Source organism: Labeo rohita, chromosome 23, assembly GCF_022985175.1.
Source record: "Labeo rohita strain BAU-BD-2019 chromosome 23, IGBB_LRoh.1.0, whole genome shotgun sequence".
Lineage (NCBI taxonomy): Eukaryota > Metazoa > Chordata > Actinopteri > Cypriniformes > Cyprinidae > Labeo > Labeo rohita.
In genome coordinates, this window is record NC_066891.1 from 1,125,610 (window position 1) to 1,141,494 (window position 15,885).

The 15,885-nt window shown below is 33.8% G+C and overlaps 1 protein-coding gene across 1 annotated transcript; it reads left to right on the plus strand.

The window, feature by feature from the left end:
- Window positions 1-10,670, plus strand: LOC127154881 (vitamin D3 receptor A; the record flags this gene model as incomplete). The annotated part of the gene is made up of 3 exons (XM_051096754.1): window positions 1-148; window positions 230-346; window positions 1,929-10,670. Coding segments are annotated over 3 exons (519 nt in total), but the record flags the coding sequence as incomplete, so codon positions are not given.
- Between the last annotated feature and the right edge of the window lie 5,215 nt (window positions 10,671-15,885).

The following is a 15,885-nucleotide window of genomic DNA, read 5'->3' on the forward strand; positions in this document are numbered from 1 at the left end:
CTGACGGCAGAAGATCAGATCGCTCTGCTCAAGTCCAGCGCTATCGAGATCATCATGCTGCGGTCCAATCAGTCGTTCAGTCTGGAGGACATGAGCTGGAGCTGCGGAGGACCGGACTTCAAATACTGCATCAATGACGTCACCAAGGGTAAGATATACACTCACACACACACACACACACACACACACGCGCGCATGTGAATGCTCTGACCTGTGTGTGTTTGTGTAGCGGGTCACACTCTGGAGCTGCTGGAGCCGCTGGTGAAGTTTCAAGTGGGTCTGAAGAAGCTGAACATGCATGAAGAGGAACATGTGCTGCTGATGGCCATCTGCCTGCTGTCACCTGGTGTGTGTTTGTGTTTTTTTTTTACATGCGTCTGTCAAGCAGTCAGATGCATTTTAGCACCGCCGGATTTGAAAAAAAAACAATGTATTTTGTAGCTCAACTTGATTGTTTAACAAATTATTTTCCCAAAAATTAAACTTGCCAGGGACATGAGAGCTTGGTCACTAACAGCCACAGAGAAAGGACAAAATATTAGCAAGGTTATTATCATAAAAATAGTAACTGCATAATGTAGATACATATAAAATATACCGAAAAAACGAGAAAAAAAAAAAGTTCAAATACTTTATGTAAAATCACTGGGGGAAAAATTACTAAAAAACAAAGGTTGGACATTTTACAACCTGGATGTTTTAGAAGGTGAATGAACATAATGGGGGGGAAAAATGACACATTAAAAATAAATATAAATTAATTTTAAACTTTCATTATCATGATTGTTAGAGTTAGAGAGCAGGGGGTTTTTTTGACTCAAAAATATGATTACAGTTTACCTCTGGATTTTATATGTTGTTTAACAATTGAAGCTATTTTCTATACCTTTATAATATTTTAATTATGGTTATTTTAATATATTAATAGTAATTATATTAATTACATTACTTGCGTTGGTTGAAATCTGATTTAGTATTTTAATTAGGTCTGTTTTAATATATTACTATTAATATTATTGACATTAATTTTAATTAGTGCTATCATGATTAATCGCATCCAAAAAAAAAAGTTTTTGTTTACATTGTGTGTGCTGTGTATATTTATCAATTATATATAAATACACACTAATACAGTGTGTATATATTTTGAAAATATTTACATGTGTATATTTATATTATATATATAAATATATATATGTAATTTATGTAATTTAATTTATATTATATATAATATATAAGCATAACATTTTTCTTAAATATATACATGCATGTGTGTGTAGTTATATATACATAATAAATACACATAGTACACACACACATATATTATGTAAACAAAAACGTTTATTTTGGATGTGATTTAATTTAATACTAAATTAATTTAAATTCAGTTTTCTTTTCTTTTTATAAGTGTCCTTGAAAAAAAGCAGCTGCTTAATTAAATAATAAATAATAATTATTTAATAATAATATTATATATATATATATATATAATAAAAATGCAATTTAAGCAATTGCTAAATTAATAAATTTGAATCTTTTCCTGTAGATTGTTTAGCATTTTAATGCATTTAATTAGGATTATTTTGATTTATTAATATCAAAATAATAATAATAATATATTTATTTATTTATATATATTTTATAAATATATTTCTAAATAATAAATAGATTTTAATCTTTTCATGTAGATTGTTTAGCATTTTAAGTTAATCTAATTAGGATTATCTCAATATATTAATATTAAATATGAATAATAAGTAATTTTCAATTCATCTTTGGACGCTGAGGTGGAGCTGTTAACATACTTAATATTAATGATGCTCATAGTTTTGTACTAGTTGTTTCCTGGTTAACTTTGGCTCTTTTATTTGGCTTTTTATGTAAATAAAGCATTTTTTAAATGAATTAATTGGTCTCGTCTCATGCAGATCGGCCCGGAGTTCAGGACCACGCGCGGATCGAGGCGCTGCAGGACCGCTTGTGCGACGTCCTGCAGGCGTACATCCGGATCAATCACCCCGGCGGGCGTCTGCTGTACGCCAAGATGATCCAGAAGCTGGCGGACCTGCGCAGCCTGAACGAGGAGCACTCCAAGCAGTACCGCTCGCTGTCCTTCCAGCCCGAGCACAGCATGCAGCTCACGCCGCTGGTGCTCGAGGTGTTCGGGAGCGAGGTGTCCTAGCATCCGAGAGCCCCCCGACACGCTCCGGAGCCCCGGCAGCACACGGGACACCGCTAGAGCGTCGCCCATCACGCTACGGGGGGCTGTAGGGATGCGTACGCGCGTGCGCGTGAGCGAGCGAGGGTGGGCGGGTGGTGCACAGGTCTGGATAACGTTTCGGGATTCCCGCTTTTAAGCTACGGGAAATTCCGAAAGGAATGTATTAATAATGTATGAATAGAACGATGCATATAAACTAATATTTATATTTAAGAGAGAGAAAGATGGTTTGTATTAAATGAAAACGTATGGCCAGGTGATCCTCTGTTGTAATAGGATTAGCAGGCTCTTCTAGTTCATGTGCATAGATGAGTGTGAGTGTGTGTGTGTGTGTGTGATGTGCACAAAGTCGGAGAAATTAAATGCACTTCAAATTCAGAAAGGCTCCGTTCCAAAACCTAGTGAGTGCCCTAAGTAGGCAGCATTTCAAGACAACATAGGCTCAAATAGATGCAGCATCACAGACTGAATGCAATCCCATAATGCATTGGGAAGAGAATTTTGGATTATAAGTATACTTAAAAATGTGTAATGTATATGGGTCAAAGACGTCAAAAGAAATGTACAAAAGTGTCCATAGAAAGCACATTAAATGTATGTTTAATGTTTCAGATGAGTTTTGGAGAATGAAATGTCAAAATTTGGTTGAAATAATACTACATTCTCATTCAATGTAACACAATATTTATGTAAAAATTTAAACATGCTTATTCTGACTTGTACATATTAAAGTATATAAAAGAATAAGGGAGCATATTAAATTTTATTTGTGTTTTAAATGAGTAAAAAATTCTTACTGACAAATGGACAAATTTAAAAAACTAATTAGTATTTGGGGTGAAAGAAAGTCTTTTAATATGTCATAAATTGATTTTTGTTGTTACACTGAATGACATTTTAGTGGGTGTCTTCTGTAAATTAGAGGAAAAATGTATGATATTTATTTTTTGTTCAGAAAAACAAAAACAGAAATGCAGTTAAATTAAACAGAAAATGTTTTATTTATTTATTTTTTTTAAATAACAACAATTTAAAGCAGTATTACACTTATTGTTTTTATGCTTAAACCCTTTTTCGTCTTTGACCCATATATTTTTTTTAACAATTTTCAAAAATCATGTTTTTTCATTGTGCATTTTAATTAATCTCACTCAAACTTTGATTAAGTAAAAATAACTAAAAAATATACAGCAATCACAATAAAAATATGAAACATAATAAAAAACATGACTTTTTTTTAAATGCTTTATCATTCTAATTTTAAATTAGAATAATTGCAAAATTATTTTAATTATTCTAATATAAAATTAGAATTATAAAATGTATTATAATTTACAAATATACTTCATATATAATTATAAATAATAATTATATATATGTAAAATTAATTATAAATTATTATCTATAAATTATAAGGTAACACTACAATAATGTTCATTAGTTAACTACATTACTTAACATGAACTAAGCTACTTCTGCATTAATGAAACTTAGTTCATGTTAATTTCAGCCTTTACTATTACTATGCATTTAGATCACAAGTTGAGTTAATACACTGTGAACGAACATGAACAAACAATCAACGACTACTTTTTTATTAACTAACATTAGCAAAAATTAATAAATAGTGTATTAAATGTATTGTTCATTGTTCACAAATGTTGTCACATATGTGTGACCAGTTATAATTTTTAAAATAATTAGAACTACTGGATTATATCAATTTGGACACACTTTAGATTGGGGACTAAACTCATTAGCTATTAATCACGACTTTTGCCTCAATAAACTTGTAATTACTGCTAATATTAATAGTTAGTAAGGTAGTTTTATTTAGGTATTGGTTAGGATGAAGGAATGTAAAATATGCTCATGCAAAATAAGGCATTTAATGTGTCTTAAATAGATATAAATCTCAATTTCAAAAGACAGACCCTTATGACTGGTTTTGCATATGCATGCTACTAAACAACTAGTTAACACTAAGAATTGATCCCTAAAGCAATCGGTGACTTTCGCGATTCCAATTCAGAACGTTTTGCAGTTCACTAGGTTTTAGGACAGCGGCCAGTTTGGCTCTAAATTGTGGGCAGATTTATTACCCGACTGACCTGGCTGATAATATATTGATCTGTCAGTAGCACGCATGCGTGTATGATGAGGACGGATGCAGTGTAGACACACAACACACACACACCCTCACACACTTTAAACTGAGAGGGAAGGGCCTGACTGTAGGTCTGATGTCTGTATAGATAGGATAGGATCTTAGATGACCACAAGAGAGCTGAAACGCAAGAACCGGCCCCAGAGATCAGGCCGAATGCTGCTCGACATTATTTATCCCTCATAACAAGGCTATCCAGCTGCTTCGACTTCATTACATGGATCTCCAGTGGATTTAGTTCAAATCAAGGCCTTACTTTACCCTCAAATGCATGTATTTTGTTGATAGCAGATGTCTTCGTTGGGTCTCGTTTGTGAAACGTGAGCAGAATTGTCCGACAAACAACATGCAAATGCAAAATTCCCATTTACATACGCAAATGATTTGTAAAACCAGAATAGGGATGATGTATGTACGTTGTTGCACCAATGCACCAATTTGCATGCACGTCCAACAATACTCAGTAGAGCGAATTTGCATGAATTTAAGAGCCGATTTTGCCGTTCCACGTGTTTCCGCAGCGCTCTCTTGTGGTCGCGAGCTGTAAATACCACTCGTATTGTTTCTGTACATATGTCTAATGAAAAGAATAGGCTAATACAGTTAATCAGCTGAAAAGAAGCTTGGGAGAAATATGCAAATCTGATATTTTCGTATGTTCTGGTGTCTTTTATTTTTTGTTTCTCTCTCTCAGATGACATAATAAGCTTTTACGACCGTATCTATCCCTGACGCTTTTAGGTGCGAATTCCACATTGAATTGTATTGTTTATAAATGATTATCATGGCTTAGTTTTGTACGGATTCTGAGACATCGAACTGGTTCTATTTTTATTTCTGCAAATCGACGAGACATCTCAACCAGACTGCTGCTGAGCTGCATTTTAGCTGTTTCCGCGTTCGCAACTCGAAACTGGTGCTTTAGTTTTGTTTTTGCTACAACCGCTGCCTCAAACCAGCCAATCTGACATGCACGTAAACGGTCCGTTCAAAGGACTCGACGAAGCTTTAACATTACTGCGGGTGAAACGGGAAAAGAGGGGCTCGTCCAGACGTCGGCTGCTAACGAAAAATGGCGACGTCTCAGCCGGAAGGTTCTTCGGGAGCGGGATGCACGCCGTCCTCCAGTGGCGAAACTTGACTGGATTGCAGATGCATGTACGTACCAGCTACGATAAGCTTCGTTTGGATCGATCGGATGATCGGCACGATGGCGTAGAGCGTTTTCGCAACCCCTTTTCACCCCCGGATCCAGATCAAACGCGACTGGATCGCTTGCATCCGATCAACAAGGGAAATAATCCAACAACCGCTTTGGATTTAGCAGGAGGCTTTGCCCTCGTCACCTCAACCAAGGACCTCCAACCGCGAGAGTCCCGCCAGTTTTGGGTGTGCTTCATTGGTTGTCAACGGATGGACGTTACGAATGGAAAACCGGGGGTTTCTGCCGCCCCGGTGTCCGTTGATCAGTATTTTCACGAGGGGGAAGTGGTCGCAGATGGACTGTCTATGCACTTTGGATCAGTTAATGTTAATCTTTGCATCCGCAAAGAAGACGTCGTTCTGAAGGTTCGAACGTCGTCTTCTCTGTCGGATGTTCTGAATCGACGGCGACAGACCAAGCTAGCGCTTCAGCTCTCGGTTGGTCTTGCGCCGCACAGCTAGGCTAAAGAAACCCAGCGCGGGTTCCTCGAGTCTAGCCGACGGATATATACGTTCATGCACGTATGACAAAGCGGGTGAACGATTCGTTGATGACTGTCTGAATGCTGATTGTTTAAGGACAACACAAACCACCAGGTGCCGTTGTTAACCAAAATGAACTACCTCTCTCATTCATTCACACATGTAATCATTACACCATTTCGATGTTTGTTCGTTTTTTGTTTTTTAAGAAACACTAAATCAACTTATTTATTCCTCTCTGACTCAAATGCTGGACTGTTTACCTCAAGACGCCTCCATAAGCCTGCAGCTCAAATGGTGCTTTACTGCCTAAAAGCCCATTTCTCGATGTGCTACGTGATTTCTTTTATGCTAACAACATGCGAGCAGAAAGTCGCCGCGCCTCCCCCAAGATGCGAAGCGCTCGCTCGCTCGCATCTTGGCGAGTTTGTCGCTAGCATCCGTCAGTATTCGCTCTTTCTCATGCAGAACGTCAAAGCATTGACAACCATGCTAGCTAATCCCAAAGTATCCTCAATAAGCTAGTTTCAAGTATTTGTTTTACAGCGCTATCATGACACTCAGAAAAAAAAAGCTGTATATCTACGTAACCGGGCATTGCAGATGTTTGCTTTGCATGTGTGTTCAAGTTTGAGCTAACAGCTCACAAATCTGCCTCTGGCGCCCTCTAGCTGCTCTCTTTAGTCTTGTCTGTTCTTTCTCTGCATCTCTTTGTCCCAATGGTCTGGCCAGATTGTTTAACCATGTGGGAACTCAATCAAGGATGGCATGAAGCATATCTGACTTCCCTCACATTATTATATTTATTTATATTATATAATTATAATAAAAATAATAATAAATGTTAAAAATAATTTAAGATTAGCACTAATAATAACAATAATAATTATTATTATTATTAATAATAATAATATTATTATTAATATTATAAATGCTTTTATTCTTGTAAGATTAATAATAGCAGTAAAACACTATTTAGTATTGTTGCTATTATTTTGTTATTATTAATATCAGGGTTCGTACAAGTGCTTGAATTTGACTTTTTGAAATTTAAGGACTGGAAAACCGTTAAAAAAAGTCCAATTAACATGGAAAAGACACCTTTCATTGCAAGTCGTGGCGTCACGAGTTGTGTAAGAGTTTAATTTTTTAAATAAACACATCTTTTCATGCAAAATTCACACAATTAAAAAAAAAAAACATACTTTTTGGCCTATTTCAGTTCACGTCATAAAACTATCGAACTAAACAAGTAGTAGTACTGACAGTGTCGTGTAAACATGACTGACGAAGCAAAAAGAGGAACAAACAAACTGAATCAATTGAGTGAGTCATTTTAAAATGGAACCGCTCCGATTGATTCAAACTCGCGACTTCTTTCCATTTCAAGCGATTCACTAGCAAAAACCAGATCAAATTAAAAGAGCCATTTATTAATTTCAACATTGCTTGTAATGATTTTAAAAACCATTGCGTCACAACATGATTCACTGTTTCGATCCAGATCGAAAAGATCTCAAATCTTTTGATTCAGTTCGGGCCTTTAAATCGCGTATCGCGAATCATTTGATTTAGATTAGAACTTTGGAGCAGGTTCTTGAATCATTCTGCGAATCGAATGATTCACGAGTCCTGAAATAATGATTCATGAATCGTCGCTTTACATCAGAAGCAGTTGTTTGTGTGTCGCCGGCATGGCTTGTTAGGACAAAAACTCAGATTAACATGGAAAGAACATCTGTTATTGCGTGTTGTTGTGTCGTGGCATGTGTAGTTAGGACATAGTGTAAGTGTTTAATTTTTTTAATAAGCACATATCTTTTCACACAAAATTCACGCAAAAAAAACAAACACTTTTTTGCTTATTTCAGTTATTGTCATAAAACAGTCATTTAAGCTGGAACCGCTCTGATTGATTCAAACTCGTGACTTTTCCATTTCAAGCGATTCACCTGCAAAAACCAGATCAAATTAAAAGAGCCATTTATTTTTAAATTTCAGCATCGCTTGTAGTGATTTCAAAAAAACATTGCGTCACAACATGATTCACTGTTTCAATCCAATCGGATCTCAAATTGTGAATCTTTTGATTCAGTTCGGGCCTTCAAATCGCTAATCATTTGATTTAGATTGGGAATTCTGATTGAAGTCCTTGAAAATCAAAAAAGTAGTGCTTAAAGTCATTGAAAGTCCTGGAATTTATTTTACAGTATCTGTAGGAACCCTGTAATATTATTTTTATTTTTAAAACATTTAAATATGTAATATTAGTAATATATAGTAACAAGTAATATTAATTTTTAACAAGAATAAAAGCATTTATTTTTAATAATAATATTTATTCCATTCAGTTCCATTTTGTCTACACTGTAAAAAAAAAAAAAAAAAAAAAAAAAAACTTAAAAAAAGTAAGTGTTGGTGCTGACTTTTAAGTTTACTCAACTCAAATATTCACGTTTTCATGTAGTACAACTTAACATTTCATGTTGACTAAACTTTAACTTTTAAAGTAGCACAAACACTTTTTTACAGTGTATATATTTTTGAACACATTCATGTCAAACATTGCCTCCCAATCCGGTTTACACAAGGCCGGTTTTATCTGGTTTTACTGAAGGTCCCGCCTCTGACCAGGACCATCCATCTGGACACGTCCCTTTATTACCTCCTCATCAGCTCATCTAAATCTCACTTTTCATCCACTAAACCCTCAGTTCATCCATTTTCCCTTGAACCACACACACGCAAACCTACAGATTCACCACCAGCATTTACTTTACAGCCAGAAATACTTAGTACTTTCTTCAGCGTAGAAGTCGTCTAATGTCGTGTTGTTTTTTTCGAGTGACGGAGAGACTGACGGATTACTGCTCAATGTTTGGACACTATTTGAAGCGGATTCTCCACGCTAGCTCAGTCAAAGACCTCTGTGTGCCTACACCCCAAAGCCTTATTTTGGGAGCATGTCAGGGTTCGGGCGTTAGTTTCAATGCAGTTTGTTAAGTTCTGCCCAGTTTGTGAAGTTCATCGGCGAGAGCGAGGCTCACGGTCGGACTGAACGCATGTCGAATCAGTACGTGTCTGTTCGGGAATTGTATATTGTATAAGATTACGAAGGCATACAGATTTTGGATTGATAAATCATTTATAATAAACAATGTAATATTCCATAAAACAAAATGACTTTAACAAAAACCTCAGGACTCAAGGAAGCGATAGTTTCCTTCGAATGCATCATTTGTTTATTAACCAACTTTAACTCGACCCTTCAAACTTTAGCTTCAACATCACAGCAGATTTGATCTGAAAGAGAAAACTGGTCGAAGAAGTTGCATGTTCGAAGCGTTCGTGTTTTAAAATAGCGTTTGATCGAACCTGTTCAGTCTGACTGTGATTCTCGGCTCTCGGAATGAACTAAACCAAAACTACGGGAAAGTCGTGATGGTTTTTTAGTGATCCAAACTTGTTCGTCTCAGACAGACGGTCCGAGAGAACGCTCCTGGAATCAGGTGCCTTATTTTACGCATTCACAAACGTTTGTTCACGATTACGTGCTACGTATGCAATCTAGTTTAACTACAAGCTAAATGATGCCATTTTCTAGCATGGATTGAAGACACATTCTTATTATTACAACTCTCAATCAGTGATTTAATTTGATAATTGCTTGATTGCAGGTGTCTCCAAGAAGTGAAGGATAACTTTTGTAATTTGGGATTAGTTGGTTGGAAAAGCAGCAGTTTTATCATGCTGTTTTAGACACGGTACTCGTCTGTCTGAGACGGATTCACCAGCTTGTCCAGGTTTTTTCTACAGAACTCATTCTTATTGCAAATTAGTTTTTCTTCTGTGAAACACGAAATGAGAGCTTCGACCGAAGCTTTCCGTACAACGCAAGTGGGTGGTTGTGTATCCTGCCAAGCTCCAAATTGGAAATATAGCGCACGAATCAACTGGTTTTATGATGTATTTTTATGATGCTTTTGTTTGTCCTTTTTGGGAATTGGACGTATAAATCACTGTCCACTTGCTTTTTGCGGAAAAGAGAGAGTTAGCCATTCAGCCTCAAATTCCCTGTTGGGTTTCACGGAAGAATGAAAATAATGCATGTCTGGAACAAGATGGCAGTGAATAAATTATAACTTTTTTTGGGGTGAACTATTCCTAAAATGGCCAAATTCTGTGGGTTCTGGAACCCATGAAGAAATGCATTAAATTGTTAAATGTGGTCATAAAAGAAGCTCCGAACTGTTCCAGATACTCTTCTGTCGGGCAAAATCTTGGACAAATCTCGTCAGTGGTGGATCACGGTTTGGATCTCGAGAAGCCATCGTGACTTTTCCAAATCACAGGAAGCGATCATGTCACGAACACACCTCTCATCACTCAGTATAGTACTAGAGAAACACGAAAAGCTCAAAACACTAATGTATAATTAGCGTTCTTTCATTTTTAAACTCAGTCAGTGTAGACCGTCTCATTTGATCTCTCTTTTTCCCTTGAATGTCCATTACACATTTATTTTGTGCATTGTATGTAGTAAATGAGATGTTTTGAAAAAATCACAAATAAACAGCTGTATATACTGATGCATAACCTGTGACTGTCTATGAGTCAAACATTCACATGGAAGAGAAACAATTCAAGACAAACTACCTTAAAGATTTAAAGGAGAATGAAAAACTGGTTCCATTTTCACATTTTTGGGCAGTTCCATGTTTTTATATTAAGTAATATAAGTAATAATAATAGAAAACATACAAATTTAAAACAAGACACTCTAGAAAAATGGAAAAAGACTACATATGGAAAATCGGAAATAAATGTAATAAGAAACAATGATATAAAAATATAGGCTTATAGTCATGTAATATCTAAATATATGCAGTTTTATAGGAAACTGGCTTAATTATGGGATTTGCAGTATTTTATAGGAGTTAAACAGACATTTTCTCCAGATAAACCTCTTTGATTTTGTGATATTATCATTTACAAGCCTCTCACTGTAAAAAAACAATTTGTTGAGTCAGTTTAAAATAATTTGTAACCTGGCTGCCTTAAAATTTTAAGTTCAGTCAACTAAAAAAAAAAAGTTTATTCAACTTGAAATGTTAAATTATACTAAGTGACAACTTAGATATTTGAGTTGAATCAACTTAAAATTTTAAGGCAGCTGGGTTACTTACCCATCTGTTAAGTTTAGCAAACACAAATATCTACGTTTTTACTTAGTACAACGTAACATTTCAAGTTGACTAAACTTATTTTAGTTGACTGAACTTAAAATTTTAAGGCAGCAGGGTAACAAATTATTTTAAGCTGACTCAACAAATTGTGTTTTTTGTTATTTTTTACAGTGTAGTGGAAAGAAAACATTCAAAGTGCACAATTAAGAATTTATATATTGCACTTTATTTACATCTGTAGTGTTTTTCTCTTACACTTTACAGTATTATTCATACCTATATTTAGAAGGTTTTTCCTGAGGGGTTTCTTCATATTTAATTCACCTGCTTTTATTAGAAACATGGTAAAAATAAACAGAGAAATCAGCAAAACCAATCAAATTATTCATCTGACTTTAACTGAACAGATTTATGCTCTGGAAATAATGCAAATTAGCGTATGTTTAATTAGGTAATGCCTCATTTGCATTGTAAACATAAAACATGCAAAAAATTAGCAATTCTTAATGTAATCAATCAACTGGAAAAGTATCTTGAAGAAAGAAGAACTTACAACAGGGTGTTTAATGTGTTTTTACATAATTTATGTGATTTATTTAGATGATTTAGATAAATGTTCAAAATTCATTTACATTTGTATTTGCTTTTTAAAAAAAAACATTTCCAGGCTATAACATACAACCTATTATAAATTGAATACCTCATATTGTTTTAAAACATCAAATTAAACGTAAAAAACAACAAAACGTCAACGCATTACCTCAGGAGTTGTTTTCTTTAACATAAGCTCATTTTTAGTTGCTTTTGAATAAAGCTTATCGTGAAAATGTTCGAATTAAAGCACCTAAAATGGGCTTTCACGACACTTTTCAGAATATATTACTGTGTTATGCTATTTAATAGTCATTAATACAATTTATTTACCTCAGGAAAGCCTGTTAGTCTAGTCGTGACTGGAAAATGGCGCCAAAAACGCGCCGTCCTGTCAGAGTATCTGCTGTCGTTAATTTAATGGTATTTTCACGACTTTTTCAAAGTCATCAATAGAATTTGTTCTAAAAACAATAAGTGTCTCAGATGAGAACATCGACTGGTCCTTTCAGATGCAGTTTTATCGCTCACCTCAAGCAGCGTCGCTGGTTTTCTCAGTCCGGCCCAGCAGAGGGCGCTGTGCAGCACTTCAGCCCGCATGAACAAACAAACACTGAAGAAAGGAAGAAGAACTTACGACAGCCGGTGGGTGTTTAGTGTGGTTTCACATCATTTATATGATTTTGACTCATACGGATTATGTCTGTTCACTTTTCTCTTTTTTTCGTTTTAATAACTCCCGCATGTCTCAGTGTTTTAAGACGGACGCTGTAAAATCCAAGCAGAAATGTGAGAATATTGTTTACTTTTTGACATGAGTTTATTAAATTCAGTGACTGACTATTAATGTGTGAAACGAAGGATATAACAATTATATAACCTATTTTAAATATAACACCATATTATATTCTATAATTTAAATTTAACAACGGAAAAAGAACATTTATATGATGTCTAAGGTAATTTCTTTATTTAACAGAACTGCTTGTTTATAATCATGTAAATATTTTTGAGAAGAATATTGGCAGCAGTTTATTAAAATTGGTATATTCTAGAATTACTAAAATATAAATGTGTTAAATGAAGGATATATGAACAGTGTTGGGGGTAACACAAGTTACTTTTTCCGAGTAACTAGTAAAGTAACGCATTACTTTTTAATTGACAAGAAAATATCTGAGTTACTTTTTTCAAATAAGTAACGTCAGTTACTTTTCTCTCCATTTATTGATTAAAAGCTCTTCTGTCCCCATGTCGAGAGGAATTGGGAGTATGATGTTAGATCTAGAATAAATGTGAACATGCATTAATTCATCTCAATCACAAAAAACAGATTGAGTATTCCTCAAAATGAATAAAAACAGTGAAATTCAACTCAGAATATGATGCAAACCTGCAATAATTAAATGTGTTAAATAATACAGATATCCTTTATGCATCTAATACCATTTTATTAACCAGTGTCTTTGCTGCCGACCTTCGATGATGCAATTCAACCAAAGTAATAAGCAAAAATTACTCAAAATAAGCTAACATTTGTTTTCCTTTTTTTATATTGCTGAGGAATTGATATTTTTTCTTCTGTGGTCTACTGTACAGACGTGAATTTACTTTTCTCAAAGCCTGAGGCTTTTGGTGTGAAAAGGCTTTTACATTTACATTTACAAACAATCAAGTCCTGCCCAGATTTAAAAAGTAATGCAAAGGTAAAGTAACGCGTTACTTTCCATAAAAAGTAACTAAGTAACGTAATTAGTTACTTTTTTTAGAGAGAGTAACTCAATATTGTAATGCATTACTTTTAAAAGTAACTTTCCCCAACACTGTATATAATATAAATAGGGTGAAGAATAAACCAACACTCTTTAAAAAAATGCAACTAAATGCAAATGAAAAAACGCTGAAACCATTCATATAATCTCAGAAGTAATTTTCTTTATTCAACAGAGCTGCTCTTGTTTATAATCAAATGTAAACGCTGTTTTGAGAAGAAGAGGGGCAGCAATTTATTATAATTTGTGTATTACTAGAATGTAAATGTACTAAATGAAGTATATTTATATGTGACCCTGGACCACAAAACCAGTCATAAGGTTAAATTCTTTGAAACTGAGCTTTATACACCACCTGAAAGCTGAATAAATAAGCTTTCCATTGATGTATGGTTTGTTAGTATAGGACAATATTTGGTCAAGATACAATTATTTCAAAATCAGGAATCTGAGGGTGCAAAAAATCAAAATATTGAGAAAATCACCTTTAAAGTTGTCCAAATTAAGTTCTTACTAATGCATATTACTAATCAAAATGAAGTTTTGATATATTTTACAAAATATCTTCGTGAAACATGATCTTTACTTAATTTCCTAATGATTTTTGGCATAAAAGAAAAATCAATAATTTTGACCCATACAATGTATTTTTGGCTATTGCTACAAATATACCCCAGCGACTTAAGACTGGTTTTGTGGTCCAGGGTCACATATATTACCTGATAATGTCCTTTGAAAATTAAATAAATTAAAAAAGGATATGATATTATATAACAAATATAATACCTCATAATAGCTGTCTATCTATCTAATAGCTGTATATCTATCTATCTATCTATCTATATAATTCATTAATAAGAAATAATCAAATATTCGGTCATTAAAGAACTACAGCAAAAACAGTACATTTTTGAAATATTTGTACTATTTAAAAATAACTGCTTTCTATTTTAATATATTTTAAAGTATAATTTATTTCTCTGATTTAAAAGCTGTTTTTTGTATCATTACTCCAATCACATGATCCTTCAGAAATAATTCTAATATTTTGATTCGCTGCTCAAAAAACATTATTATGTTTAGAGAGTTCAGAAGAACAGCATTTATCTGAAATAGGAATCTTCTGTAAGATTATAAATGTCTTTGTCATCACTTTTGATCGATTTAAAGGCATCCTTGCTAAATTAAAGTATATATATATATATATACTTATATTTATATTTATATTTATATATATATATATATATATATATATATACACACACACACACACTGCCGCTCAAAAAGTTGGGATCGGTAAGTTTTTAATGATGTTTTCTTTTTATGCTCACCAAGGCTTGATCAAAAATACAGAAAATAAAATGTAATATTGTAAAATATTATTACGATGTAAAACAATGTTTTTCTAGATTAATACACATTAAAATTTAATTTATATCTGTAATTAAATTTGAATTTTTAGAATCATTACTCCAGTCTTCAGTGTCACATGATCCTTCAGAAATCATTCTAATATTCTCATTTATTATCAGTGTTGGAAACAGCTGTGCTGCTTAATATTTTTTGGAGCTATGTCAGCACAACTGTTGCCAACATTGATAAATCTAATAATAAATCAGTATATCAGAATGATTTCTGAAGGATCATGTGACACTGAAGACTGACAGCTGATGAAAATTCAGCTTTGCAACAGAAATAAATTATATTTTAAAGTATATAAAAATAAAAACCATTATTTTATATTGTAACAACATTTTGCAAAATTACTGTTTTTTTTCTGTATTTTTTTTTCGTATCAAATAAATGCAGCCTTGATGAGCATAAAAGACTTCTTTAAAAAAACATTACAAGTCTTACTGATCCCAAACTCAGTAATGATGCTGAAAATTCAGCTTTGATCACAGAAATAAATTTCATTTGAAAATATATTCAAATAGAAAACAGTTCTTTCAAATAGTAAAATATTTCAGAATTTTACTGCTTTTGCTGTGTGTGTTTGTGTAAAATTAAAGTATTAAAACAATTCAAACAATTATATATAGATGATTATAAAGTTCATTTTTAAAGGCGATGACACTTTGTCATGTCAGCATAGTTGAAAGACTGAAATAGAGTTTTACTTCATGATCAGGTTTAGACGCCTGTGCCAAAATATTAGAATAAGTGTTTGCTGCGTGTGTTTTGAATTCATCTTTCCCTTTAAGTGCGGCTGCTTCGAGCGCGTTTGCGGTCTCATGATGTGACATCACGGCGCAGCTGAGA